The 27806-nt window shown below is 42.2% G+C and overlaps 1 protein-coding gene across 1 annotated transcript in view; it reads right to left on the minus strand.

Annotated features, from left to right (window-relative positions):
• Positions 1–12522: 12522 nt before the first annotated feature.
• The window catches only part of ELL2 (elongation factor for RNA polymerase II 2), a 74058-nt gene continuing 58774 nt past the window's right edge, over positions 12523–27806 (minus strand). Inside the window, exons 6-12 of the mRNA XM_068979704.1 lie at positions 26879–27003; positions 26626–26713; positions 24108–24675; positions 21494–21560; positions 17321–17492; positions 14742–14786; positions 12523–14650 (exon numbers count right to left, since the gene is read on the minus strand). Of these exons, the coding sequence (XP_068835805.1) occupies positions 14534–14650; positions 14742–14786; positions 17321–17492; positions 21494–21560; positions 24108–24675; positions 26626–26713; positions 26879–27003 (1182 nt within the window). The 3' untranslated portion in view covers positions 12523–14533. The remainder of the gene's footprint in view (positions 14651–14741; positions 14787–17320; positions 17493–21493; positions 21561–24107; positions 24676–26625; positions 26714–26878; positions 27004–27806) is intronic.

The following is a 27806-nucleotide window of genomic DNA, read 5'->3' on the forward strand; positions in this document are numbered from 1 at the left end:
CTCGTTAGCCACAAGACGAATCAAAATTAAGTCTCAGGAAGGTGCAGTGTCAGAGGACTGAGATGGAGCCTTAAATCCATTTGGTAGAGCTAAACCAGATGCACGCAAAATTACGGTTCAAGAACAGAATGTAATAACTATTTTAAATGCTAAACATATAAAATAAACATACAATGTAGCATATTATATGAAGTAATGGCCCAAAATTGTCAGTAGGGAGATTTGCATTTTTCTTCTCTCCTTATTCACAGCATCCAAGGTTGCTGAAATCGAGAAACAAAATATCCTTGATCATTTTTAGAAACTGATGCACAACATTTAAAAGTTTTACGTTTGTAAATTATTTCTGAACATCCTGTAAACAGTCTTTGTATTTTATGGCTTTCTCATGCTTTAAGAGGATTTAGTGAGCGGGGGCAAGGTCGAGTTTTGTCAGGAGGGATACTGACCAGTTGAAAAGAGAATTTATCTGGCTATTGTTGGTAATGATTTTAGTTTTTCACTACCAGGAATAATCTGAATCTCAACCAGAAGTGATTAAATTGTAAAATTCTGATAAAACAGTGGAAAACCATGCAACTCTTAAAAAGAATGAAAGACTTCAACAGGGACTAACTAACATGGAACGATGTTCAAGTCATCTTGTTAAGTAAAAAAAATTAAGTTGCAAAATACCTATAGTTTGATATCCTATTTGAACAGAAGGAGAAACTATGTATGAATATGTACTCTTTGCAGTGCCTTTCGGGGCTTAGAGCAGGGGAGTGAGAACAGGGGTCTTCTACTTCGTACATTATTTACTAGGTGCTGTTTGAAATTTTTGTAAAGGTATAAATAACTTTTTTTTTTTTTTCTCAACCAAAGAAAAGACAAAGGACGAGGTGATTTTTTGTTGAATGACCAGTTATGGTCAGTGAGTTAGAAAGCTATCTGGTGAAACTAATTTGCTTGAAAGTGTCCCTTAAGATTCTGTTGTCACTTAGGTGGGCACCTGGTCTGACTGTGATGGAGCGCACCCCACCTCTGGGCAGAATACAGGTGGAAGGGATGGTTGAGATGGTGGAGGAAGCCGGCGGGGCACCATCAGTGATCTGTGGAACAGCCCGAACTCAAGGGTTAACAGAGCAGAAGGCTGGGTTTCAGAGAGCAGACGGAGGCATTTGCCTGGTTGAAGGGGCCCAGGCAATGGAAAATAGCTGGCCCAGAGCTCAGCTAGGGAAATGGATATCTTACATCCTGTAAAAAGAGGTTTACTCCAGGACTCTTAGAGGAAAACCAGTTCCAAGGCGACCTGGGGCGCCCGTGTCAACAGGTAAATGTGGGGGATCAGCACCAAGTCTGGGAGGGCAAGGAGCACTGGCAGGACGTGGGGGGCACTAGGGGTGTCAGCTGGGAAAGGCAAGAGTTGCGTTTTTGTCCTAGACATGATGCCACCTGACCCTCTGGCCTGTTCTTGGAGGGATGTCCCACTTCATGCTTTAAAGGGTTTAAGGGGAGGACTCACTGAGGACCCCTGCGGAAGAGCCTGGACAAGGCACAAAGCGTTGTCCATTGTAAAGTGGGCTTTAAGCAAATAGCCCCCTCGCCTCCCTGCTTTACCTTATTTTATTGTCTGAAGCACCTTTTTCAGCTTCCCTGACCTTTTGGGATCTCTTTCTCTCCACTCTTGTTTAGTATCCTGCTTGCCCACCAATTGCCTTGTTAGAGTCACACCACAGATGCTTTCCCTGACTGCTGATAACAGAGAGAATAGGCAGGCAGCTTCAGGAGTATGGATGTTATTTCTTTTTTTCCGCAGAGAAACTGCCTCTGGCCGATAGGGCTCTGTCATCATGACCAAGACTTCTTGCCGTCACTCCAGATGCCTCCCCTGGCGGTGGGTACCTGCCGGCCTGGGCTCCCTGTGTGCTTGTTTGGCACCAGCCTCAGGGGAGACGGTGGGCTCCCCGATTCCTGGGAAAGGCAGTCACTGATCCTCCTCAGCCCACACCTTCCCCTGTGAAAGCTCATGGACCGGTTGGGGAGCCACTGGCCACTCAGTTGGTGTCTCTCAATTTTGGAAACTTTTCTCAGAGCTTAGTAGCAGCAGGAGGAGGCCACCAGGAAGGAACGTTAAGTACTCAGATGCCTCTGAGCGGCAATAACCTCCAGTGGCTTCACCTCAGGAGGGAACCATGTCCGGGCCTCTCTGGATGTTATTTCCCCAGAATCGCTTAGCACGGGCAAAGCTGCAATGGAGAGAACCAAGTTCAGCATCAGAAAGTTCAGTTCAGTTACTCAGTCGTGTCTGACTCTTTACGACTCTATGGACTGCAGCACGCCAGGCCTCCCTGTCCATCACCAACTCCCGGAGTTTACTCACACTCATGTCCATTGAGTTGGTAATGCCATCCAACCATCTCAACTTCTGTTGTCCCCTTCTCCTACCACCTTCAATCTTTCCCAGCATCAGGGTCTTTTCCAATGAGTCAGCTCTTTGCATCAGGTGGCCAAAATATTGGAGTTTCAGCTTCAATATCAGTCCCTCCAATGAACACCCAGGACTGATCTCCTTTAGGATGGGCTGATTGGATCTCCTTGCAGTCCAAGGGACTCTCAAGAGTCTTCTCCAACACCACAGTTCAAAAGCATCAATTTTTCTACACTCAGCTTTCTTTATAGTCCAACTCTCACATCCATACATGACCACTGGAAAAACCATAGCCTTGACTAGATGGACCTTTGTTGGCAAAATAATGTCTCTGCTTTTGAATATGCTGTCTAGGTTGGTCATAACTTTCCTTCCAAGGAGCAAGCATCTTTTAATTTCATGGCTGCAGTCACCATCTGTAGTGACTTTGGAGCCCCCCAAAATAAAGTCTCTCACTGTTTCCATTATTTCCGCATCTATTTCCCATGAAGTGATGGGCCCAGATGCCATGATCTTAGTTTTCTGAATGTTGAGCTTTAAGCCAACATTCAGAATATTGTGGCTTAAAACAATAACTTTCAAAAGTTATTGAAATATCAATAACCTCAGATATGCAGATGACACCACCCTTATGGCAGAAAGTGAAGAAGAACTAAAGAGCCTCTTGATGAAAGTGAAAGAGGAGAGTGAAAAAGTTGGCTTAAAGCTCAACATTCAGCAGCAGAAAAGCAAGACCCTAAATGATGGGGCTTGTTAATGAGAAGCGATTTGCATGAACATGCAGTCAGTGAGCGATGCTGAAGGCCTTCTTCTCAGGGCCTTTCTGACATGTTCTCTCTTCCTGGTACCATCTCTTCCTCAACCTTAGCCAGTTCCCCAGAAGGCCTTGCCCCCTTCCCTCACTGCCCCATGTCCCCTTTTTCCTCACTCTCCAGAGATACCCTTTTATTTTGCAGCCTTTACCACATTGAAATGAAATAATTTGTGTAGTTTGCATTTGTCCTGCTCAGTGGTACCTTCCCACCACCTAGCCCAGTGCCCAGGTGCACATAACTTTGTTGGATGAAAGCGTGAGTTCTGTGGTGGAGGAACTCCTGTGTGTATATGACAGGGTTTAACACAGGACTAGTTCTGACAGCGTGGGATGAAGTCACAAGACGGAAGACGGCATCTACCCCCATGGTATAAAGCAAGATGCTGGGCTTATAGAGGAGGTTATCAGAAAACCCAGTCCTGTTCCCTGTAGCTCCTGGCCCCTCACTGGCAGAAGGGGTTGATGCTGAGAAGTCAGCTGACATGGGAAGTCAGAGGCTTTCTGTGAAGTGTTGAGAGTGTGCTTCCCCTCCCCACGGGCTGAGAGTGGCTTCGTGGAGATCACTTAGATGTTGGCAAAGATACAGAGAAAAGGGAACCTGGTACACTGTTGGTGGGAATGCAAATTAGTGTTGCCACTATGGAAAACAGTATGGAAGTTCCTTTAAAAATTATAAATAGAACTACCATATGACCCAGCAATCCCACTTCTGGATGTTTGCCCAAAGGGATGGAAATTATTAAAAAGTTCACAGAGATACCTGCATGCCCATGTTCATTGCAACACGTTTGTGATAGCTGAGATAGGGAAATGACCTGGATGCTCACAGATGAATAAATGGGCAAAGAAAATGCAGTGTGTACACACAGGGACGGATTCGTCGGCCTTAAACAAGAAAAGTCTTTCCATTTGTGAGAACATGAATGGACCTGGAGGACATTATGCGAAATGAAATCAGTCAGACAGAGGAAGACAGATTCTTTGTTTTCTCACTTGTATGTGGAGTCTACGATAGTCAGACTCATAGAGGCAGAGTAGAATGGTGGTTACCAGGGCCTGGGATGGGGGTGGGGGTGGAGAGGTGATGGCCAGAGGCAACATGGCTTCGGCAATGCAAGAAAAGTTCTGAGATCCGCTACACAGCAGAGTGCCTATAGCTAACAGTGCCGTATTACATAAAATTTGCTAAGAGGGCAGATACCATATTAGGTATTCTTATTCCATGCAGGTACACACACAAATGACTATAATAAAGGGGACAAGAGGAGACTTTGGGAGGTGATGGATGTGTTTGCGGCCTTGATGGCTTCAGCAGTGTACACACTTATCCTCAAACTCACTGAGTTGTACGCATTAAATATATACAGCTTTTTACATGTAATCGCACTCCAGGAAAGTTAAAAAGAAAACTTGATTTGTGACTCTACAAGCCTAGGGGACACAGAGGGGGTTGGAAACTGATTTATGTCTGAAAACTCCCTCGGACCTACAGCAGAGGGGACCTATGTGTTTGGAAGTCTCTGCGCTTGTGAAGGTTGCAGGGCCCAAGTGCTGATCTGTGTGTGTGGCTGGGCCGCGAGGGTGATTAGAGACCAAACACAGCACCTCTAGGTGGCATGTTGGTGTGGGTCTTGTGAAAGGGCTCTAAGCTGCTGGCTTCCTGGCTGAAGGAGTGGGCAGGGGCATGCTCCTGGAGGGCTGGCAGAGGAGATGCTCTGAGAGCACTGAGGGAGAGGCTGGAGGGCCCGGCGGGGCGCTGTCCCAGGCCCCTGGGCCTGGCTCTGACAGTGCCTAGAGCAAGCCAAGGACGAATAGTGTCCCCCTTACACCTCCTCCCTGCCCTCTGCTTCTTCAACCCTGGGGATGGGGTTGGGGGGGAACTGAGAGGTGGGAGGAGGGGGACAGGTGCTGAGAAACATTTGGCTTCCCCCCTAAAGCAGGCATAAGCTAGCAGAGTGGAGAAGTGTTCATGTTAAATGCATTGCAGAATTTTGGCTGTGATAGCAGACTGGACTTCCTGGTTACCAACATGAAACCTACGCTGAAGGTGACCCCAGGGCTTCTCGTCTAAGATGCGCTGTCCTAGAGGAATTAGATCTGCCAGAGCTTTCATCTCTGGGGACACAGAAACAGCCATGAAAGTAGGTACGTGGGACCGGGCCACCAGTCCCTCTAGTTGGAGGCAAGAATCTCTTACGTCATCCTGAATTCACCATGGTACATAACCTTAATAACCATCCCTATGTAACCATTTTAGCCTTACATAACCAGGGTATCTAACCAAGTTAGATACTGTCCTAACTCACCGGGGATGACGGAAGATTCAGGACTGTAGGCGAGTTGTCCTGCGCAAGATGGGTAAAGGTCAGAACCAGGACTTGGCCCTGGCAGGTAGGGACTCCATGTGCCACTCTGCTGTCTATATCACAAGGCACTTTAACTTCCAGAGTCTGCGTGTCCTGCTTGCCGGTTTGGAGCTTCTATCGGTAAGCCGAGACGTCTTTCATTAAAGAGATAGGACGTGCAAGTTAGCACGAGGGAGGAGCCAGGACAGATCACTGGGATGAGAACAGTGAGTTAAGGGAAGAGCAGGTGGGTGGTGATAATTGGCCATGGCGGCATAAAGCCTCGCCAACAGGGGCAGGAGTGGAAGGGAAAATGGGGAGAGCGGGGAGGCGCTTTGCCAGCAGTCCCCAGTGCCCCCTTACAGCTGTTCTCAGCTGCAGAGTCTGTAGCTCAGGTGGCAGCGAGAGCCCTGGAGGCCCTCTTGGCAACCCCTTTGACAAGGCTGCCTTAAATTGAACTCTGTTCCTTGAGAGGGGCAGGGCAAGTCTGCAGGCCTGAGAGAGTCGTTTTCTCAAGAGCCTTTTCCCCAAAGCCTCATAACCAAAATGAACCGTGTCAACCCCCTCTGGTAACTAGCTGATGAGAAGCACTTAAGACTTGTATGCAAGGCTCTTTTTAAAAACTCTCCCTAATGAAAACACGTGGAAAAGAAAATTAATAGAGAGAATGTTAAAAGTGAAGCTTTAGTTTGGAATACATGCATCCGCACGGCATCTGAGAGACTGGTAGTCGGGATGTGAAGAGAAGCTAATATGGTGCTTGAAAAGGTTCACCGAGAAAGCTTATTTTGCAGGGCACTCAGGAGGAGAGACTTTGAAAGAGCAGAGACTCTAGGTTGTGTTTTTCTACCACAGGAGCTCAGTCACTGTTATGCAGAAATCTAAGAGGGTTTTCAGTTCTGGTTGGCTGCTGGTTTGTCAGGTACGTTGCTATAAGACCCGCCACCACCCCAGGTTGAAATAAAAGATGGAAAGAAATAATTAGAAAATAAGAGTTAGTCGCTTCAGTCGTGTCCGACTCTTTGAGACCCCGTGGACTGTAGCCCGCCAGGCTCATCTGGCCATGTCATTTTCCCAGCAAGAATACTGGAATGGGTTGCCATTCCCTTCTCCAGGGGATCTTCCTGACCCAGGGCTCGAACCTGTGTCTCTTGCGTCTCCTGCATTGCCAGACAGGTCCTTTACCGGCTGAGTCACCAGGGAGGTAATTAGAAAATAAACAGCAAAAAAAGAAAAAACAAAAAACAGAAAACTTACTAGCCGCTGAGCACAGCTCTAGATATATATTATCACAACCCTCTGAGGCAGGTACTGTTCCACTCAGTGGGAAGCTGAGGCTGGATGGCTCTGCAGCTGGACTCCGTGCTCTGGACCGCTGGTTCTGTGGCTTCTTGTTGGGCACTTTCCCCTCCTCCGTCTTCCTGTCACTTCTCAGCAGTGGATGCTGGGCTGTTCTTGCCCTCCCCAGGAAGAATGTGAGCTCCCAGGGTCTCCTGCTCTGGTGGCTGCCAGTTAAAATTTTCATCTGCAAAATGAAGATGGTTGTTGGTTCTAGGTGCCCTAGACAGGCCCAGCTAGCTCTGTCCTTCCCAAAATCCCGAAGTCCTTTGATTATACTCAAAATGTCTACTGCTTGGAAAGTTATGTTATTGCCAGGCATTAAAAAGGCCAGTAAAAAGCACATGTCAAATTTCAAGAAACATCAGTCTAGAGATGCTCAGACTGCCGGACTCTCCCTGAGAAGTGGGAGAAAAGCTATTGAAATTTGGAAGTGAAGCCAGAACCTGCCAGTTATGGTAAACAATTAAGGTAACTTTCTAAACCATCTCATTTTATGTTCCAAACCAGTATAGGCCATTGAGATGTTCAAATTCCAGAGGTGACTAGAGGTATGAATGCCAGTGTTGGAAAGAGCTGTACCCTTTGAAGGTGTCCCGTTCGTTAATCATGGCAAAGGGATTCCCAAAGTAAAATCAGTCTGCCATCAGGAACTCATTCTTAAATGATGACTTTGGGATGATATAGTGGCAAGGCACACAAACCTGAATGATACAGCAGGCTTTTGCAGTAATCCAAGTCCTCTGGCCACATGAATTTTAAATGACATATATAAATAGCCTGCCTCATTCATTCTTTCAGTTAATTTCTATTGAGCACCTTCTATATGCCAGGGACCAGGCTGGGAGCTGGAGACACACCTGTGAACATGGCAGTCTCTACTCTCATGGAACTTGTTTAATTAATAACATTGTTCAGTTCAGTTCAGTTGCTCAGTCGTGTCCGACTCTTTGCAACCCCATGGACTGCAGCATGCCAGCGTCCATCACCAACTCCTGGAGCCTACTCAAACTCATGTCCATTGAGTTGGTGATGCCATCCAAGCATCTCATCCTCTGTCATCCTCTCTCCCGCCTTCAATCTTTCCCAGCATCAGAGTATTTTCCAGTGAGTCAGTTCTTCTCATCAGGTGGCCAAAGTATTGAAGTTTCAGCTTTAGCATCAGTCCTTCCAATGAATATTCAGGACCGATCTCCTTTAGGATGGACTGGTTGGATCTCCTTGCAGTCCAAGGGATTCTCAAGAGTCTTCTCCAACACCACAGCTCAAAAGCATCAATTCTTCGGTGCTCAGCTTTCTTTATAGACCAACTCTCACATCCATATTCGACTACTGGAAAAATCATAGCTTTGACTAGATGGACCTTTGTTGGTAAAGTAATGTTTCTGCTTTTTAATACGCCGTCTAGGTTGATCATAGCTTTTCTTCCAAGGAACAAGCATCTTCTAATTACTGCAGTCACCATCTGCAGTGATTTTGGAGCCCCCCCAAATCAAGTCTCTGTTTTATAATTGTGATAAACGCCACAAAGAATAAGATGAAAGAGAACATAGACCAGGATGACTCAAGTTAGTCTGAGAAGTCAGAGAATGCATCCTGGAGGAAGTGATGTTTAAGGGGCAACCCATGGACAGAGGAGCCTGGCGCGCTGCAGTCCATGGGGTCCCGAAGAGTTGGACATGATGCACGTGAACCCATACGCACTTTAAGGGTGAGGAGGATGTAGCTAAGTGAGGGAGCGGGGGTGGAGGTGGGAGTGCAGAATGGACTCCAAGTACTAAGTAAAGGCTTGGATGGGAGGGGCAGGGGTTCCTGGAGAACCGAAGGCAGGTCGGTGTGCCTATCATGGAGCAGATGAGACTGCTAGATCACGTGGCCTATTTACACCACAGTGGATTCTGTCAGCCCCCTGGAGTCCATGATCTATAGGAAAGTGGTCAGCTTTTTTTTCAGAAGCTCCAACTTTTGAGTTCAAACCTGGTGATCAATTATGTAGGCTCAATCTTTAGCAAGAACTCTATTTCACAGAACAGGTAAGGAATTCTTACCACTCATCTCCAGATGCCCAAATCGTCCCAAGTATCTAATTACAGTAAGGCAAACCAGCCCGGCCCCCACGGAATAAACCAGGCAGGAGGTGTCAAAAATAACATCTCCCCCATTGCACGGCAGATTCATGTGACCCCAACTTGAGGATTAGACAATCACAAAATATCAGAGCCACCTACTGCCACGGCCCGCCTCCTGCCCCAGTCTCAGGAAGGTAAAACCAGTGGGGCAGGTCCATGTAGGTCGCCATTTAATAAAACCTCAAACGCTCCACCTTGAAACCTTAAGCTTCTCTCAACATTTGTCCCGTTTGCAATCAGAACAGACTCACCCTGGTCTGGGAAAATACTCAAACTCTCCCCTGTTGCATTCAGCAGATTGCTGGTTTTCAGAATTCCCAAGTGCTTTGCAAACGATCACTGAGCCTTTCCATACCTGGTAAGAAGGCATATTTTCATTCTATAGCTGAAGAAAAAAGTTGAACTCAAAAGACAAGTACAATGTCCAGTGTCCAGTGGGGGAGGGAGGGCTGTTGAAATAATTATACCACTGGGAACCTCATTCCTCCCCGAGGCTCCTCATAGACCAAGTGGAATCATGGCTGGCAGGGACGATTCTGGGTGTTTAATACTAGTGCTCAGTGGACGCTTGCTCCCCTTCCTCCTCCATTTCCTTCAGAAAACCTGGAGAAACTGCATGTTAACGGTCCAACTAGAAGGTTATGTCTGATTCACACTGGATTCCCCTTAGAGCTGGAGCCTGTTATGTCTCTGACACAGCCTTTTAATATGAAGAAAAAATGATGTGATTCTAGGACGGTAGCTCTGTTTCTTCCTTCTGCCTGCACCGTCCCCAGTCTCTTTCCAGTAGCCCACTGTGAAGATGGTACACATCCGCAAATAAAATTTCCTCAAAAAGTATCCTGGCCTTCTTTCAAATTTATCATTTCTGACAGAATTGACTCCCTGAGAATCAACACGCACATTCTAGTCTCCTTTGAATTAAGAGTCTAGTCTGCGGGGTGTTGCTGGAATTGTCACTTTGTGACAGTGACCCCACCCTAAATAGGCATGACACACGGTGGGGGTGGGGGGCAGTATGGAGATATGGTTAAGAACACAGATTGTGGAATCAGGCGCCATCGTTTACTAGCTGTTTGTCTTACAGGCAAGTGTCTTAACCTCTGTAGGCCTCAGTTTGTTGTTGCTTAGTTGCCAAGTCCTGCTAACTCTTTTGCCACCCCACGGACTGTAGCCCGCCAGGCTCCTCTGTCCATGGGATTTCCCAAATAAGAATACTGGAGCCGGCTGCATTTCCTCCTCTAGGGGATCTTCCCGACCTAAGGACGGAAGCTGTTGTCTCCTGCCTTGCAGGCGGATTCTTTACCGCTGAGCCACCTGGGAAACCCAAAGCCTCAGTTTCCTTGCCTGTAAAATAGGGATAGCGGGGTTGTGGTGAGGAGAAATGGGACGATACATACAAAGTGGATAACCAACGGAAGATCCTCCATAAAAGGTAACTGTTAATACTGTTCCCCTAGTAGATGCTGCCTTTGGAGGGCATGTCCTCCACTCGTAAAACAAGCAGCAGGGGCTCCTGAACCAAATACTCCGTGTTCCCACTTTCTAGAGTCATCAGCAAGTAACGTCTCTGTCCTGGGAAGATCAATTTACCTTAGGGCATCAGAGAGAACTGTTGTGGGATTTCTTTTCTTTCTTTCTTTTTTTAAAAAAGACAATTAGCTTTGAAATGAGACAAAGGAAAAACGAGCACCAGAACTGCAAAGTTAACATTTTTATTGAACTGAAATTGGTGTAGAACAGGGGCCACCACAGCTGCTGAGCTCAGTTAACAACTGAAGAGTCCCTGCGACATCCTATCTTCTTAAAACGGTTTGGGTGGAACAACCGAAAACAGCGTAGATATATATGTATAGATTTTTTAACACTTCAAAATATTTTGAAATGAGCCTCATAGCCTTGTTCAGTTTTCAGGTTACAGAGGACACTGACAATATCTTCTGTTGCCTTCATTTAGTTGTGTCAGTTAATATCTTTTCCCAAGAGGTTCCTCTCAAAGCTGGCTGTTGATTTTTCCCCATCCGGTATACAAGAGAAGGCTTTAGTAACACTTAGGCAAGTGATACACTGTAAGAACCTTAGAAGTAGTAAAGGCAAAAACCACACATACGTGACTCAATACTCACGAGGCCAGCAAGATAGGGAAACTGGCTGGAGAATTTCAGCCAAGTTTCAGAAGCAAAGAACGCACTAGGGGTAGGGGCAAGGCAACCAAGCAGAGGGTCGGAACTGATGGACCGTTTGTGTCTAAACCTCATTTCAACACCTTGTTTCAAACATGAAAATACGCATTTGTTTGACAGAATAAAGGGAAATATTTTAAGGGGAAAGAAAACTCCTATAAAGGTTAAAAGATCAGTCAGAGATGAAGGAAGGTTAATACTGGATTTTTATAATCAATGCCCGCAGCAATGATATCAACTGACGACACCAATTACTTCTGTGAGAGCAAGTTCTGAACATTCATCTCTACTGAGAGTATTCACCCCTCTCAAGTATTCCAAGGGAAATACATAACCAACAAGGCAGGAAGTGAAATCCTCACATAAAACAAAAAAACCACATCTAGTTGATGCTATTTTTGGTTTGTATTAAATCAGCTGCTCATTCATTCTGGAGTTAATTTATGGGTGTTGGTAAAAATCTTCAAGAGTGCTTCAAATTATTTTAGGTGAAATGTGATGAACAAATAATAACTCAATGTCTCATCTTGACAATGCTATTTAACACTTACCTATTCCTCTCAAAAAACAAAACAAAACCTAAATAAATTCTACCAGAGTAACTACATGGCCACCCATTCCTGCAGCAATTATTTGAGAGAATCTAAAAATCTTGCAGTAGGAGATGAAAGATGGTTATAAATATAAGTATTTTAATAGGCCTATGCCTATCTTTAAAAGAGATGCAGTCTCAGGTAACAGCAGATTCAGAGATTTACAACTCTCAAATTTGCAAGACAGACAGATACACATTTTGCAAGGATCTGCCCAATGTACACAACAAACATCTAAATTAAGGCTTTTATAGGTACGTGGTCAAGTCTATGGGTGTGCAATCCTGGATTTTCAGAAAGCATCTCCAGCTTCCATTGTTACCCAATTTGTAAACCAGAAGACGTGCTGATGGAGGTGGGTAGGAGCTCCAAGGGACAACAATTAACCAACTGGAAGGCTTGCCTTATTTGTAAACAAGTTTTAAAGTAAGAGCTGGCAGTGAAACAATTGAGGGTGCCTCATATGATGTTAAGAGGAAAAGTGACTTGCATCTGCTGAGAGATGAGCTTAAAAAAAAAAACCAGCTGAATTTCAGTTCAAGACCTTGAGATTTAGAGACCTAAATGTTTAGAGTCGCTTCCAAGTCAAAGGTTCTCACACTTTAGCTTGCAGAAGTCACCTGGAGGATACTTATGAAAATGTGGCTACGTGGGCCCCATCTCCAGAGATTCTAATTTGGGGATGCAAGTGGCCCGAGCACCTTGCTTTTGAGAAACACCACTCACAGCAAGTAGCAGCACACGGTCTTTGATTAAAAGGCCACGATGTCTAAGAAATGACCTCTATGAGGTCATTACCTATAGAAGAATCCCTCAGGAGACTCCACCATAATGATGTGAGGACCAAGTTTATCCCCAGTTAAGTTTCTTTTCCTATTTTTTTTTTCCCCAACTGAAAGTTTGATATCAATGAACACAATGATTGTACCAATTCTGAGGTAAAAGGAAGAGCACCAGGGATCTCAATGCTTAAACAAACAAACAAAAAAAATCAAATTCCCTAGGAGGTCCATGCTATGTAGAAATCAAATTTTTGCAGTAATGTATTAGAGTTATAGTGCACAGGGGCTTGTTGTAGTCTTTGTAATAATGTACTTTTACCATATTATTTACTCTTTCCTGTTAATGTTTTGGAACTCCAAAGACAAAATTCCATCTACATGCTCTCTCAGGTTTTTTTGGATACCAGCATTTTCTGGTTTACGATACACAACAAAGTTATATATTTTTTTGGATGCTGGAGACAAACATCTTTATTAAAGATACCACCAAAATTTTGGCAAACATTTCAAAACATATTTGTAAACATAATGCTTCCCTTTTAAACTGGCAGCACTTTGAAAAACAATACGATAAGACAACACAACTTGTATCAACATTAGTTCAAAATCCTTATATTTTTGACCACATAACTTATGTTCCCACATGATAAAACAAATGATAGTTTAAATCAACGTCAACAGATAAACTCCATGAAATGAAAAGTTTGTGCTGTTTGATGAATCACAGTATGTTATGGTTAAATATATCCGCTCTGCTTTATATTCCTGGCACCCAGGATGACAAAAAAAATTCTTTAAATATACATTTCATGTAGGTAATAGCTTCTTTGCATATCTCTCTTCAAAAAATACTTTATAGCAGTATATAAATAGGTTACCTACACATTTCATGTTATAATTTTGCCCCAAAACTATAGATCTGTTTCATTTTCATAACATATCAATTTTGCCCAACATTAATAAAGCTGACAAACTGTTGAAATGGAAATGCTTTTTGTCTTCCATGATAGAAGTAGCAATTTGACAGGAAAAAAAAAAAAAAACACACCTACAGTAACACTCGTCAGTTGTTTCACCTGAGCGTTTGGCCGACTGAGAGTAGCAGCTTTTTTCCTCCATGCACGCTCACATCCACACCACCTCTGCACACACACAGGTCGCGCACACGCGTTCAGACGCTGGTAGGCCACAGTGTACTTCCCACTGCCCTAATCAAATGGGAAGCAGTGTAGCTAATGAGTAACCACACTAGGTACACAACTAGCAAACACCTTAAGGCAACCATTGCAATGGGGGGTTAACTTGCAGGGCGATCACTGTTCTAGATCAAGTCAGCCTATATATACACGTGTGTATACAGAGCTATACACGTACTCACACACCTTTCTATTTCTTAACCCTCCAAAACAATGTTTTAACTTTTTTTTGTATTTTGTGCAAATTTCTAAATGTTCTACCATTTAAGGCAAAGAGTTCGCATTAAGAAAGGTCAGAAAATAGGCTTATGTTTATCCAAAAGCATTTCACCTTGCATGTTACTGCTTTTTTTTTTTTTTAAACATATGTAACTTTGAAGTATGGACACTGGATCCCCAATATCTAAAAAAAAAAAAATCATTTCTAATGACAAACACAGTTTTTAAGGAAAAAAGTTGATTTGAAGTACAGACACAGGATCCCCAATATCTAAAAAAAAAATTATTTCTATTGACAAACACAAGTCTTAAAGGTGAAAAAAGGACCAGGAAAAGCAGCTTCAAAAATGCAAGGAAGCAAAGTAAAATGGGAAAACAAGGAAAAAAAAAAGGTAACTCAAGTTTACTAATACTGAAACTTTCAACAGGCAAAGTTTCATTTTTTAGAATTTTGAGAGCAACTCATTTGGAATTTTAAATAAATAAGCTTAAGTTTATTCACATCTTCTGGTCCAAGCAGAGCTCTAGTGCCATGATTCTGCTTGCTGTTGGTCAAATTCACCTATTAGTCTTTTGATGTGAGCTAGCTTGTTATGAAGATACTCGCATCGGTATTTTTCTTCGTGGTAATTGGGACTAGACTGTGGATGAAAAAAACAAAACAGGAGTAAGACTATGGAATTTGTAATACTTTCTCAATGAGGTCAGAAGACTAATAGTGATGATACCTACCTGCTTTATCTTCTGATATTCTTGTAAGACTTCTTCATGAACATTCTAGAAAAGTAATAATTAGAAATCAGAAGAGGAACTTTTTTTCTTTGTGGTATAAACAGATAACTTGCAATTGGCAAGGGTGTGGGAAATATTAATGATGGAATGTAATTTGGTGTACTCTTAAAGGAAGGCAGTTTAGCAACTGCCATTAAGATTGCAAATGCAAAATGGACTCAGCATTTATACTTTTTTCAGATTACTTGGGCCTGAATGAAATGACACATGTTCAGGGCTACTTGCTGCAGCGCTGTGTGTAAAGCAGAAGAAAGTAAACACGGTCTAAATATCCACTAGTCCATACAAAAGAGTCCTAAGAGGCCATTAAAGATGAGGGGAGTGCTGTATGTGCTTACATAAAAATGTTCTCTAAGATATATGTTGTTCAGTGAAAAAAGCAAAGTACAAACAGTTTTATATAGTTTGGTATCATTTGTTTATAAGGGAGAAACAAAATATTATGTTCTGAGAATTTTTAATGAAATCAGATAATGTAATAAAGTATCTTAACTTACTGGAACATAAGACAACGGTGTATCTTATTGATGATGACATCTTAGGTTCAATTAAATATGGTATATTTGTGAATTTACTTGTGTATATCTTATAATCACACAGCCTTCTGAAAGAATACACTGGGAACTGGTAATACTGATTTCCTCTAGGGAGGAGAATTGAGTTGCAAGGGAAGAGCTAACCTTTATGTACCATATGACCTGATATACTATGCATCTAAGCAGTTTCCAAATGCTTATATTTGTTCTGCATAGCTCTAATTATCTCACTCTATGGATGGGATTTTGAGTATTTTCAGGCAAGCAAGTAACCTTCCCAAGGTCACACAAGTAGAGCAGAGGTAGGAACCAAATGCAAGCTGCCTGGCTTTGGAGCTTGTTCCTAACCACTAAGCAATTCTTAGAATTACATTTTAGTTTAAATATAATTGTGGTACCCTAGTAAATAACTATATAGAAGAAAAAAAAAAAAAACCAAAAAACTCCTAACCACTGTATCACTAACTTCTTGCACTCCCAACCACCCACTCCTCTGGCTAAGTCTTCTATTACTTTAGGGAGCTTGTGTAAAAGGTGAAGGCCCACTGACAGAAGACACAGGGGGCCTCTAGGGCTTCCCTGGTGGCTCAGCTGGTCAAGAATCTGCCTGCAATGTGGGAAACCTGGGTTCCATCCCTGGGTTGGGAATATCCCCTGGAGAAGGGAAAGGATACCCACTCCAGTATTCTGGCCTGGAGAATTTCCATAAACTGAAGAGTCCATGGGGTTGCAAAGAGTTGGACACAACTGAGTGACTTTCACTTTCAGGGCATAGATGCTTTTTTTCGTGTAGGTTCCTGCTGGAACAACAGTGGACTATGATGGAGACACCATTTGTGGCTGTGAAGTGCAACAAACTTATCTGTCCTACACAAGGAGGGGAATTCCCATTTATACCAGTCCTTTGGCTGAGGGCTCTAAGAACACTGTGGAGACAGGTCAGGCTTCTCCTGCCCTGTGTCAGCTGTAGTAGTATTACCACTTAAGGTAGGCGAGTGAGAACGGATTAATACCTGCTAACAAATGTCAGTAGCTGGACTAGCTGGAAGCACCCAGCTTTTCTTCACTTAAACCCCAAACCTGAGTGGTCTTAGGCTCCCTTTAATATTCTATACCAGACTGAGGTTTAAAATAAATAAATTTACTCAAAATGGTAATTTTGGAAATAGCATCAGATAAGCTGAGCGCCAAAAAATTGATGCTTTTGAACTGTGGTGTTGGAGAAGACTCTTGAGAGTCCCTTGGACTGCAAGGAGATCCAACCAGTCCACTCTAAAGGAGATCAGCCCTGGGTGTTCTTTGGAAGGAGTGATGCTAAAGCTGAAACTCCAGTACTTTGGCCACCTCATGCGAAGAACTGACTCATTGGAAAAGACCCTGATGCTGGGAAAGACTGAAGGTGGGAGGAGAAGGGGACGACAGAGGATGAGATGGCTGGATGGCATCAGCGACTCGATGGACATGAGTTTGAGTGAACTCCGGGAGATGGTGATGGACAGGGAGGACGGGCGTGCTGCAATTCATGGGGTCGCAAAGAGTCAGACACGACTGAATGACTGAACTGAACTGAACTGATAAGAACTATAGTCTGAGTTGAGTAGGTAACGCAGTCAAATACTTTGATGAATCCCAAATCCAGCTTTTCGTTTTTTCCTATTTAGTCACCTGTATTTTTCTCAGCACATGTTATGTCACGGGAAGTATATAAGTATATATTATACATTTTATACACATTATGTAAAAATGGTGATTTTTTTTTTTTTACATTGGAGGAATTAGAGGCTCACTGTGTTACTTATTTTTAAGAACTATTTCAAATATTTATTTTCCTAGCTAATTCTAAGTCAAGGCCAAAAGCTACAGAGAGGCTGGTCTGTGAAAGGACCTGCTCTGAAGGCTAGCAGGACGTCTGGGGATGGGCAGGGCAGAGAAACGAAGAAGGCAAAATATGAAGACAGTCCAGTGAGGAACACATGTGTTTACCTGATACTCTTTTGAGCCTGGAGAAAGGCGTTTTCGCTGTGCATCCAGTTTGATAAATCTTCTAGCCACAGTCTCCATCCTGGCATGCAAGGCCCTATATTCATCATACTCAGCATTGAAGTCATCCTTGTAATTCTGGCGTTGCTCATAGGAGACGATGGCAATATATTTTCTAATAAGACAAAAGGTAAATGGAGAGGAGCTTTGAACAAACACAACACACAACATTGAAACCAAATATTTGGAAACCACATCTGTGCGTTGTCTCCCTAGGTTGAGTCCCACTCTACCACTGCTTGCGGCCTGCCACTCCTTCAAAGACCTTCCAGGTGAAATTATCCCAGAGGAGAGTTTAAAAACCTCAGTGAAGGAAAGTAAATGTGGGGGAAAAAAAGCAAAAAAACCATGGTGGCAGTGGAATTACAGTGCAACTAGAAGACAGCACTCACACAGAGGGAGCTTCCTAAAGCTTTCCACGCTCGAAATGACTACCACGCTAGCGCAGAGGCCAGTCCGTCTGTTACAAGTCATGTGGAGAGAGCAGGGCTGGTGGGGGAGCCTGAGACCCGGGGAATGTCGCAGTCCCCAACGGCTGAAGGCAGAGCTCTCTCCAGACCTGCTGCCTTATGAGAGGGAGTCTCTGCCTTTGGCCTTTCACACCTGCTGCCAGCAAGGTACCTGGGGCCATTCCCTCTGCGCCTCTCCTCCCATTTCTGGTAAGGCAAACATAAAATACAAAAGGGGGATTGTTTTACCATTAAAAAAAAATAAGAAGTACAGCCACTATGGAGAACAGTGTGGAGATTCCTTAAAAAATTGCAAATAGAACTACCTTATGACCCAGCAATCCCACTGCTGGGCATACACACCGAGGAAACCAGAATTGAAAGAGACACATGTACCCCAATGTTCATCGCAGCACTGTTTATAATAGCCAGGACATGGAAACAACCTAGATGTCCATCAGCAGATGAATGGATAAGAAAGCTTTGGTACATGTACACAATGGAGTATTACTCAGAACTGATGAGATGGATGAAACTGGAGCCGATTATACAGAGTGAAGTAAGCCAGAAAGAAAAACACCAATACAGTATACTAACACATATATATGGAATTTAGAAAGATGGCAATGACGACCCTGTATGCAAGACAGGAAAAAAGACACAGCGGTGTATAACGGACTTTTGGACTCAGAGAGAGAGGGAGAGGGTGGGATGATTTGGGAGAATGGCATTCTATCATGTATACTATCATGTAAGAATTGAATCGCCAGTCCATGTCTGACGCAGGATACAGCATGCTTGGGGCTGGTGCATGGGGATGACCCACAGAGATGTTATGGGGAGGGAGGTGGGAGGGGGTTTCATGTTTGGGAACACATGTAAGAATTAAAGATTTTAAAATTAAAAAAAAAAAAAATAAGAGTAGGAAAAATAAAAAGGGGGAAAAAGGAATAATTCTCTAGTTCTTTTCAAACATTTACTGCCATACTATGTGTAACAGAAAGCCAGTTTATACCATCAGTTTATTTTTTTAATAGAAAGGCTACACATATTTCACTTCAGGGCATGAGGATCTCTAGGGACCCAGAGAATGAAGGTCATCTTCCCAGTGTCAGTCTGTTCAGTGGTGGTGAGAAAATCAATAATATTAAAGTTGATATCATTTGTGGATCTGGGTCTTTGCAGTCTGTGCTCCTGTCATGGGATGCAGCATTCCCTTGATTTTTTGAGATAAAAACTGAGATTTTGAAGCAATTTCAAGCAGGAGCTTCAGGATGCCCTGGGGGTACACATCTATTCTTTATTGAAGAAGATTTTGGGAGTTCAGTCCTCTCAAGAATGGTTTTAGACAATCTCACCAGTTTTGTTTAAAATGTAAAATAGCACAGATGTCTATTTGCAAATGTGAGAAAAGTGATGCAGTGAGCAACCTTAATGTCCTCATTAATATTTTTATTCATGCTGAGTTAGACCGTGTGGAGGTTTAATTTTCTAAGTGTAATTGAGACAGTGGTAGTACGCTGATTTAAAGCCGCCCTGCTAGTGTACTTGCTATAAAAGGAACCTTACCAGCCAAGCAGGGAAGCCATCCTCTCTAGAAAGGTTCCTGGGGATAAGCATTCATAAGCAAAACAGCTTAGCTGAAACTCAGGTTCCATTTGTTATATAAAACATTTATCCCACTTTCTTCAAAATCACACCTGAGACCACACCCTCTTTATTTAATTTAATTACTCCCTCAGGGAAAAAAGTACCAAAGTGGCCAGCAGTTGTGTTGCTATTATAGAAGGTTATTTGGTTATACTGACATTTTAATGAAAAGTATTTCAATATTTTCAATAAAAATTGTTACGGTTCTGCAGTTGGCTCTTAATGTAGTGATAGAATAAAATGTTAAATACTTTGGATAAGTCACAACCACAATCTTATTAAGAAGTGTCCATATTATAAAAAAATTGGGACTGTTGTGGTTCAGTATGAATTATTCAGAGGTTGGTCATTAAAGGTTTTATAGGATGTTCTTTGGTTTTCTTAAGAAACAGGTTTAAGTTCTACATTTTTAGTGATTTTTCTGAAATTTCATGCTTTATCACCATTTTAAGAAAATCTGCAATATTTATATAAGATAGCTTTGGTTAAAATAAATTGCTTAAGTAAATTAAGCAATCATGGAGGTTACATATTTTCATGATTTTTAAAGGAGCTAGAAAATGACAAACATACAGAAATGCACTGAGGCAGATATCTGCAGCAACCATCTGTAGCTCAGTAAATTAAAAACAACTTTAAGTACAGAATTAATTGCTTAAGTTGACAAAACTCAGCAACATCTGAATACATGAGGGAAAGGTTACAATTACTTTTGAGTCTCCCCACATGATTTTGTCCTATGTAACAAATAAACAGCAGTATTACTATTGTAAGGGGAATTCAAAATCCATCGAAAGAGAATGAGAGCACAGTACTGCAGCTGTTATTTGCACCTCTCACAAGACTTGAAAGGGAATGCATTTGGAGAGGTGACCCCCCACATCAGTGGAGCCAGGCACTGTCCCCCATCCATCCCTGACCAGGCCAATTCAGTGGCAGCACCTTTTCCAACCCACCCCCCCCACCCCACCCCTCGGCCCCAAACACAGACTTTTAAGATGAGAGAGTATTCAGCATGGTTTCCTGGATTCCTTTTAGTTAAAAAATGATAACCGGCTTATCATTCCATGCTGTATCACCCCCAAATAAGTATAGCTTTCACCACTACTGTTAAGCAAAGTAGCACATTTTTAGTGTAAAATGTTTTCTACTCTGGAAATGAACGTTTCATGAGACACGGAGCACTAAACCGCATAGTTTAACTTTGTACACCATGAGATGCTACTGATAAAGAAACAATATTCATACAGCCCAGGTTCCGTTTTCCAGTCTACATGTAAGCTATCTGTTAGTTTTCTAAGCTACTGGTGAGTAAATCTGTATGTTCTTTCACTCTCCATTTTTCTAGACTCTTGCAAGTTAATTATTTTCTTCTTACAAAAGCCTTTTGAGTCTGTAAAAAAAAAAAAGCTAGAATTATGTGTCCAGGTTATAATTTCTGTGATGACCAGTTATAAGAAAGTCCCCAGCTTGGCATTTAGCAACTTGTTGTCACAACAAGAAAAACATTATAACTAGTATTAGAGCGAAATGAGCAAGTTTTACTGCTCTCTCCTCTTAATTTTATGGCACAGCTTTATTTAAATCAAAAGCCATCTATCTCTAGTTTGTATTAACTGCAGAGGTTTAAGCACTTTGTCAGTAATAAACTGTCCCTTTGGGGGGCGGGGGGCCCAAATGAACGACTATGCACTGATAGACTGTCAGCTTTGAAGAGTAATATCCCTGAAATCTTCCATAATCAAACGCTTGGCCTGGCCTCAGAACAAAGGGCAGGCTTCTCTATACTTAAAGGCCACTGAACAGAGCTCAGGGCAGGGGCAGGCACAACCTGTTGAAGCCGACAAGAGTGGACTGGGGATGAACAGGCTTAATGGGAGCCTTTCAATTGCAGGGGTGGCTCCAGGACTCTATTTCTGGAACGTCTTACTGTTCTGATTTGCAAATTATGGGAAAAGAGTTTGCAAACTTTCTAAAATTGAACAGTTCTCCCTCATTGGCAGACATCTGAACTTACATCAAATAATCTGGGAGTTCAATTGTTGAAGAAGGCTCTGTGGAGGCAGTGCAATCTTCTTTAACTCCTGCAAAGAAAAAAAAATTTTTTTTTTTTCAAGCGTTCACCAAACAGTATGGTTACAAAATGCCTATAATTCTAAAATAGATCAGAAACATCTGGAACACTTTTCCTCAAATTCTATTCTTCCATCTCAATAAGCAACAGTGAGCAAGGAATACAATTGAGCACGAACAATAGAGGCCCTGTGACCAGCTCCAGCAGAACCGACGCCAGGCATTGAAAGCACCCTGGCTACTGCAGTGTCTGCACAATAAAGGAATTCCATCTTAACCCAAGGTCAATCTTCTATTCTTTCAACAACAGTTGTGGCATCTGCCCAGCAATTCAAAGACTGTGGTGGCAGATGCAGCCAGACAATGGGAGATACAAATTTTATATCAACATCTACTTTTCGTAGGATTCAAACAAGGCAGATGAGATAATGAAGTCAGGTAGCAGACTGCTTCAATCAGTGTATTTTTGCTGCTATTCTTTTTGTATGCAGACAGTGCAATTGGGCAGGAAGTCTTCCCATCAATTTAAAGTAATTTAAAATGTTATTAGTGAACAATTTACACTCCTGTAATCTCTAACCCTCATAGTACTACATGGCTTTTTCCTTACGAGGCCAAAATAAATAGATAAATCAAGTGCCAGTCACTCAGAACTATGCTGTGAATCCCTCAGTATTCCATTTGTTTGAATGTACCATTTCCAGAGGGTATGTTTAGATTTTTTATTAGGGTAATTTTTTTTTATCATTCAAAGTAGAATTAAACTAGTAACTCAAACCCAAGCCCTGCCTGCTGGCAAAACATACATGTTCAATATAAAACAAGAGTGAGTATTTAATAATTTCTTGGTTTAATATTTTAAAGGACAAAGCACACTAAACAAATTATGCAGACTTTGTGGACTTACTGTGTGTGCCTATCTGACTCAGGCTTAGGTAAAAGCTTGTTTTCACAACAGCCTGAGTCTTAAAGGAAAAGGCACTGAGTGCTTGTCACCCAGCTTCTCCTTTGCCACAGACATCAGATAAATTCCAATGGGTGCAGAGCATGTGGGTCTGAATCGGTCCTCAGTTTATGATAATCTCGACTGGCTGGTCCGTCCTTAGTGAAGGATTTAGAGACTAGGTCTGTTTCTCTTGGCTTCCAAGTGGGAAAATAGTCAACCTCTGCTGTAGGACTCAACGTTCTGGGATCCAGTCCTCCCAGCAGATGCCTCTGTCTCGGGATTACCTTCTGATGGTGGGAAGTGTGGAGTGGAGCATACCCAGGAATCTGGCTCACTGAGCACAAAGTTTCACTATTCTCTTTTCTCTTCTTGATCTGGCAACTTCAAGTATGATAGTGTTTGAGGGGAAAAAAGCTTACAGCTGACTCTTGGGCTACTATACACTACCACGCTGATCTAAATATTTCAACAGCCATGCTTTGATGAGCAATATACTCAATCCACGTTAGTAAAGGCACTGAATCATACTATCCCCATAATCCAAGCTTCTTGTCTATGGTTAAAATGGTCAGTTAAATCTAAGTACCACAGGCTTTCAGTATTATGGGCGAATCACAAAGATAAAACTCCTTAAAGTCTAATCACTGAAGTACGTTTTCTAAAGTTGTATTTTTCTGGGGAATTTTACCTTAGTTATGCTAGGTTTAAAACTGGTAGCAGTCCTAAATGATAAGCATGGATCTTCTCCATGGTGGTGTGTAAGACATTACGTTTTAAATATATGGAGTAAGAGAAATCTAATTGTGTCATTAGGTTTTAAAGATCGCTACACATTAGGTAAGCAGTGTTTCTACTAACTGTTCTTCAGAGGTAAAGCATGATTTTAGGCTTCTTTGGGTCTCTAGATATTTGACTTTTAAAGCTTCCAGAAATGGTTAAATTTATTAATAACAACTGATGTTAGTTTACTCAAACAATGTTCTGAAAATTGGGGGGAGGGGGGAAGAAAAAAACCCCAAATCTATCAAGCCAGTCACCAACAGCCTTGCACAAGACAAACTGCTTTCACTCTGAATGAAGATGATGCTGCGGATCTCCACATGTAATTTTACCTTGCCTGTTTTATAAAGAATTTGACATTTCCCCTGTGCTATTATTAATTAAAGCAAGGTTGACCCTGTTTCTTTGGCAAAGAAGGAAATGAGTATTTTTGTTGCTAATTGTGTGTCTGGTTAAATCAGTTCAAGAATGGCATATAATAGGTCACGTTGAGGTTGCACAATACTGTGACAGCTCTGGAGAAGAGCAACAAAGTCCACCTTGTCAAAGGGGGTCCCTGGAGGACCAAAGGTCTTTTTCAGATGTCACCATCTTATTAATAAATACAGAAAACCATGGTTAATAGTTGGCTAAGAAGAGACAGAAAGTGACTACTGTAAAATGGAAGAGAAAGAACCTTGCTCCAAAGGACAATACTAAAATTAATAACTAAACAGCAGGTCATTTGATAAAAAAGCATTACTAATTCTAAACAGCACATGCTCACAGTCAGCAAAGTCCCCTCCTCCTGTGCATTTAACCCACAGAGTTGGTTTTTACAAATGCAAAATACCTTCATTGGAATCCGGATTGGAGTCGTTCAGCTTGGCAATTTCCTCTTCTCTTTCAAGGTCCTCTTCCTTTTCCTCAATCATCTCAACGTCTTGCTTTTTTATTTGGTCCTTTTCCTTGTGTTTTTTAGACTTCTTCTTGGACTTTTTGTGAGACGAATGGTTTTCTTCCATAGGCTTTGGACACTTTAGTAGAACTGAACCAGGGGGTAAGGTTTCCAGAGAAGTCCTAGAGGTATATTTGTCTTGCTGGTCCTCATAGATACTACCATCTTGACTAAAACTGTCAACAGGTAGGTCTTGAGTCCCCCGGCCTTCTGGAGTGCTAGGGGAATTGGAGTTAGAATTTACAGTCTGAGGCGGGTTGGAGACAGGCAGGTGGGTTGAAGGCAGCGGTGGAGGCGTGGGGATGGCAGCTGCTGCAGGGGGCGGCGGAAGGCCTGCAGTGGACTTTTCACTGGTGGGATTCAAATGGCCATTCAATGTTGGCGGCACTCTATTTGTCAGGTGAGATATTCGAGCCTTTTTATTCATTAAAGGATCAATGAAATCTGAATCCAAAAGCCGTTTCTAGGGGTGGTGGTGATGGGGAACAGAGGAGAAAAAAAAACCAAATGAGCCAGTTTGCACTAAAATGTAATACATGTGTCATTTGTTACCATATGAACTGAGTAATTTTATTCATACTTAAATTTATAATCAATTTAAATTCACCACCACTATCGTGTTAACTATTCTCTGAGCTTAAGCCACAACCTACAATAAGTTTTCATGTCTAGTGTAAAAAAAAACAGAATCTGGAAAATATGGCTCTTTCTTTTTTTTTAAATTAATTTTTTTGACTGCACTGGGTCTTAGTTAGGGTATGTGGTATCTAGTTGCCTGACCAGGGATCAAAGCTGGACACCCTGCATTGGGAGCATGGAGACTTAGCCATTGGAACACCAGGGAAAGCCCCCTAACATGTTTCTTGAAGAAATATATCAGATTATACTTTCTGATCATGCAACCCCACCCTCAGTTACTTGAGAGACTGCTGCTGCTGCTAAGTCGCTTCAGTTGTGTCCAACCCTGTGAGATCCCATAGACGGCAGCCCACTAGGCTCCTCTGTCCCTGGGATTCTCCAGGCAAGAACACTGGAGTGGGTTGCCATTTCCTTCTCTAATGCATGAGAATGAAAAGTGAAAGTGAAGTTGCTCAGTCATGTCCGACTCTTTTCGACCCCATGGACTGTAGCCTACCAGGCTCCTCCATCCATGGGATTTTTCCAGGCAAGAATACTGGAGTGGGTTGCCATTTCCTTTGCCACTTGAGAGACTAGGCCAATTTATGTGCATTATATCACTCAGGAAATGTATTAAATAGAGGTGGCCTCCTCCTCCTGCTGGCCACAGCTGACCTACTTATATTCAGTGAGAACCTTCTCTGAATATAACCAACCATTATTGGTTGTCAGAATCAACAGGGGTAGGAACAGGGCAACAAGCCTACACTTACTTGATCTCTATGAATGTGCTAAGATCCTGCAGTTACAAGTATTTTGGCTGTTACTTATTATTTCCCCTTTCTTAAGATGGGAACAACCAGCACTTTCAAAATAGTTTCTCTATAAATCTCTATCATTGCTGAAACACTATCCACTTCCTCCCTGCCCCTCTTAAATATATCTCTTCACTGGATTAGAAGATAAGTCTTAACAACTGGTCCATAAAAATAATATGGAATTTCTGTTTCAAAATATTAAAAAAAAAAAAAACAAACATGCTAATATCATCCTAATCCAGGAACAACAATAACAGTATTTAAAATAAAAAGGGAAGTCAGTGAGTTGATCCCCACTTCTGTCCCATCTCCCTAAGCCTCAGGAAGGGGGCTCAGGGACAGGAGCCCTCTGTCTACAGCACTGGAAGAGACAGGTCGGTCTCACCGCTAGTCCCAGAGACCTGAGAGCGTTCGAGGCGGTCTGAGAAGCACGTGGGCTTGAACTCTTATGCTGCTCAGGATCTCCACACCTTCTTCCAACTGAATCTTTTGGGGGAAACTCTAAGCTGGAATGGAGTCTAACTGGAATAGTCTGATTGGGATCTAGTCAAAAAGTGCTTTGAGAAAACATATATGGAAACGGCAGAACTTTTTATTTGCTTATATATTCAATTTTCTCTATAATCTAAGACTTGATATAGGGCTGAATAAATATTGTCGTCTAGTTAGTGATTAAATGGAAAAGTAGACAATCTCAACAAAATGAAAACTTAAAGAACCGCAGAGCAAGGTAGACGTTAAGTACCTTAATGACAAACAGTGCCATGTAGCAGCAAAGAGTTCTGGGTTGGGAGCTGGGATCTGAATTCTAGAGTGAGCTCTGTCTGAGCTAGTCACAACTTGCTATGTGACTTTGGGTAGGGAGGCTACATAGCTTTTTCTGGGTCTCATTTCTCTTACGTGCAAATCGGACAACCTGAAAAAAATGGTACCTAAAGTCCATTTCAGGGCTATGATTATATAAGCTTATGCAATACCTGAGGAGAAGATGCAGGGTCTCTACTAGAACATACAGGAGATTCTGAGCGGCTGGTGCTGGCAGCATTCTGAGATGGGTTTAATTTTCTGTAAAGCACACACATGCCCCAGTTAGGGAGACAGTTTTCAAATGTTCATGAGAGAAAGCCTGCCCTTGCTTCTTTTTTTCCATCTCAACCCTAAACTAACAATGACTAAAATAATTACTTATTTACATCATTTTTAAAGGCAGGAAAAAAAAAAAAAACTTACCTTGAGAGTACTGACTCTAATGACCGTCTGTCTATTTCATTGTATCCAGGCCAGTCTCTTTGAAGCTCTTTAAAAACATAATCCTTTAAGGTGTATGAGAGGTCCTTAGGATTCAGATTGGCTACCTGGAACATGGTGTGAAAACAGAACATTGGATCTTTTTGCGATTTCCTAGCCTAAAACAGGCAATCTTTTGGATTTATACCGAAAATAACTATACCAAATGGCTCCAAAGGGACTGCTAGCTTTGCATACGCCAGATCTCAATAAATACTGTTTGACTTCACTTGGGGAATTAAATAAAACTTTATATGCATATTTAAATTTTTTTTTTTCCTGGATGGCTGCTGTATGTTAAATAGTAATTATACCATTATGCAAAAAGTGGAGGAAGGCTTTTTTTTAATATTTTTTTTTTCCTAGTCAAAGGAATCTAAGACAGTTTTCTTAACAACTTCATTATTTATTTCTGGCTATAACTCCATCAGGGCTTTCCAGGTGGCTCAGTGGTAAAGAATCCACCTGCCAATGCAGGAGATGCTGTTCCATCCCTAGGTTGGAAAAATTCCCTGGAGAAGGAAATGGCAACCCACTCCAGAATTCTTGCCTGGAAATCCCATAGTCAGAGGAGCCTGGCAGGCTAGTCTGTGGGGTTGCAAAAGACTTAGGACTTAGCAACTACACAACATTAACTCCATTACTTTTGAGTCACCATACAAGTCCTTGACCACTTGTGTTAAGTAGAAATCAAACAGTGCCTATATGCTGGTTTACAAAACTTCCCTTCAGTAATCAACAGAAATTATCTTCATAAATAGTATCAGTTCTGATGATTTTTTTTTAAATTTTAAATTTATTTCTTTTAATTGGAGGCTAATTACTTTACAATATTGTATTGGTTTTGCCATACATCAACATTAATCCTCCA

Source organism: Capricornis sumatraensis, chromosome 9 (assembly GCF_032405125.1).
Source record: "Capricornis sumatraensis isolate serow.1 chromosome 9, serow.2, whole genome shotgun sequence".
Lineage (NCBI taxonomy): Eukaryota > Metazoa > Chordata > Mammalia > Artiodactyla > Bovidae > Capricornis > Capricornis sumatraensis.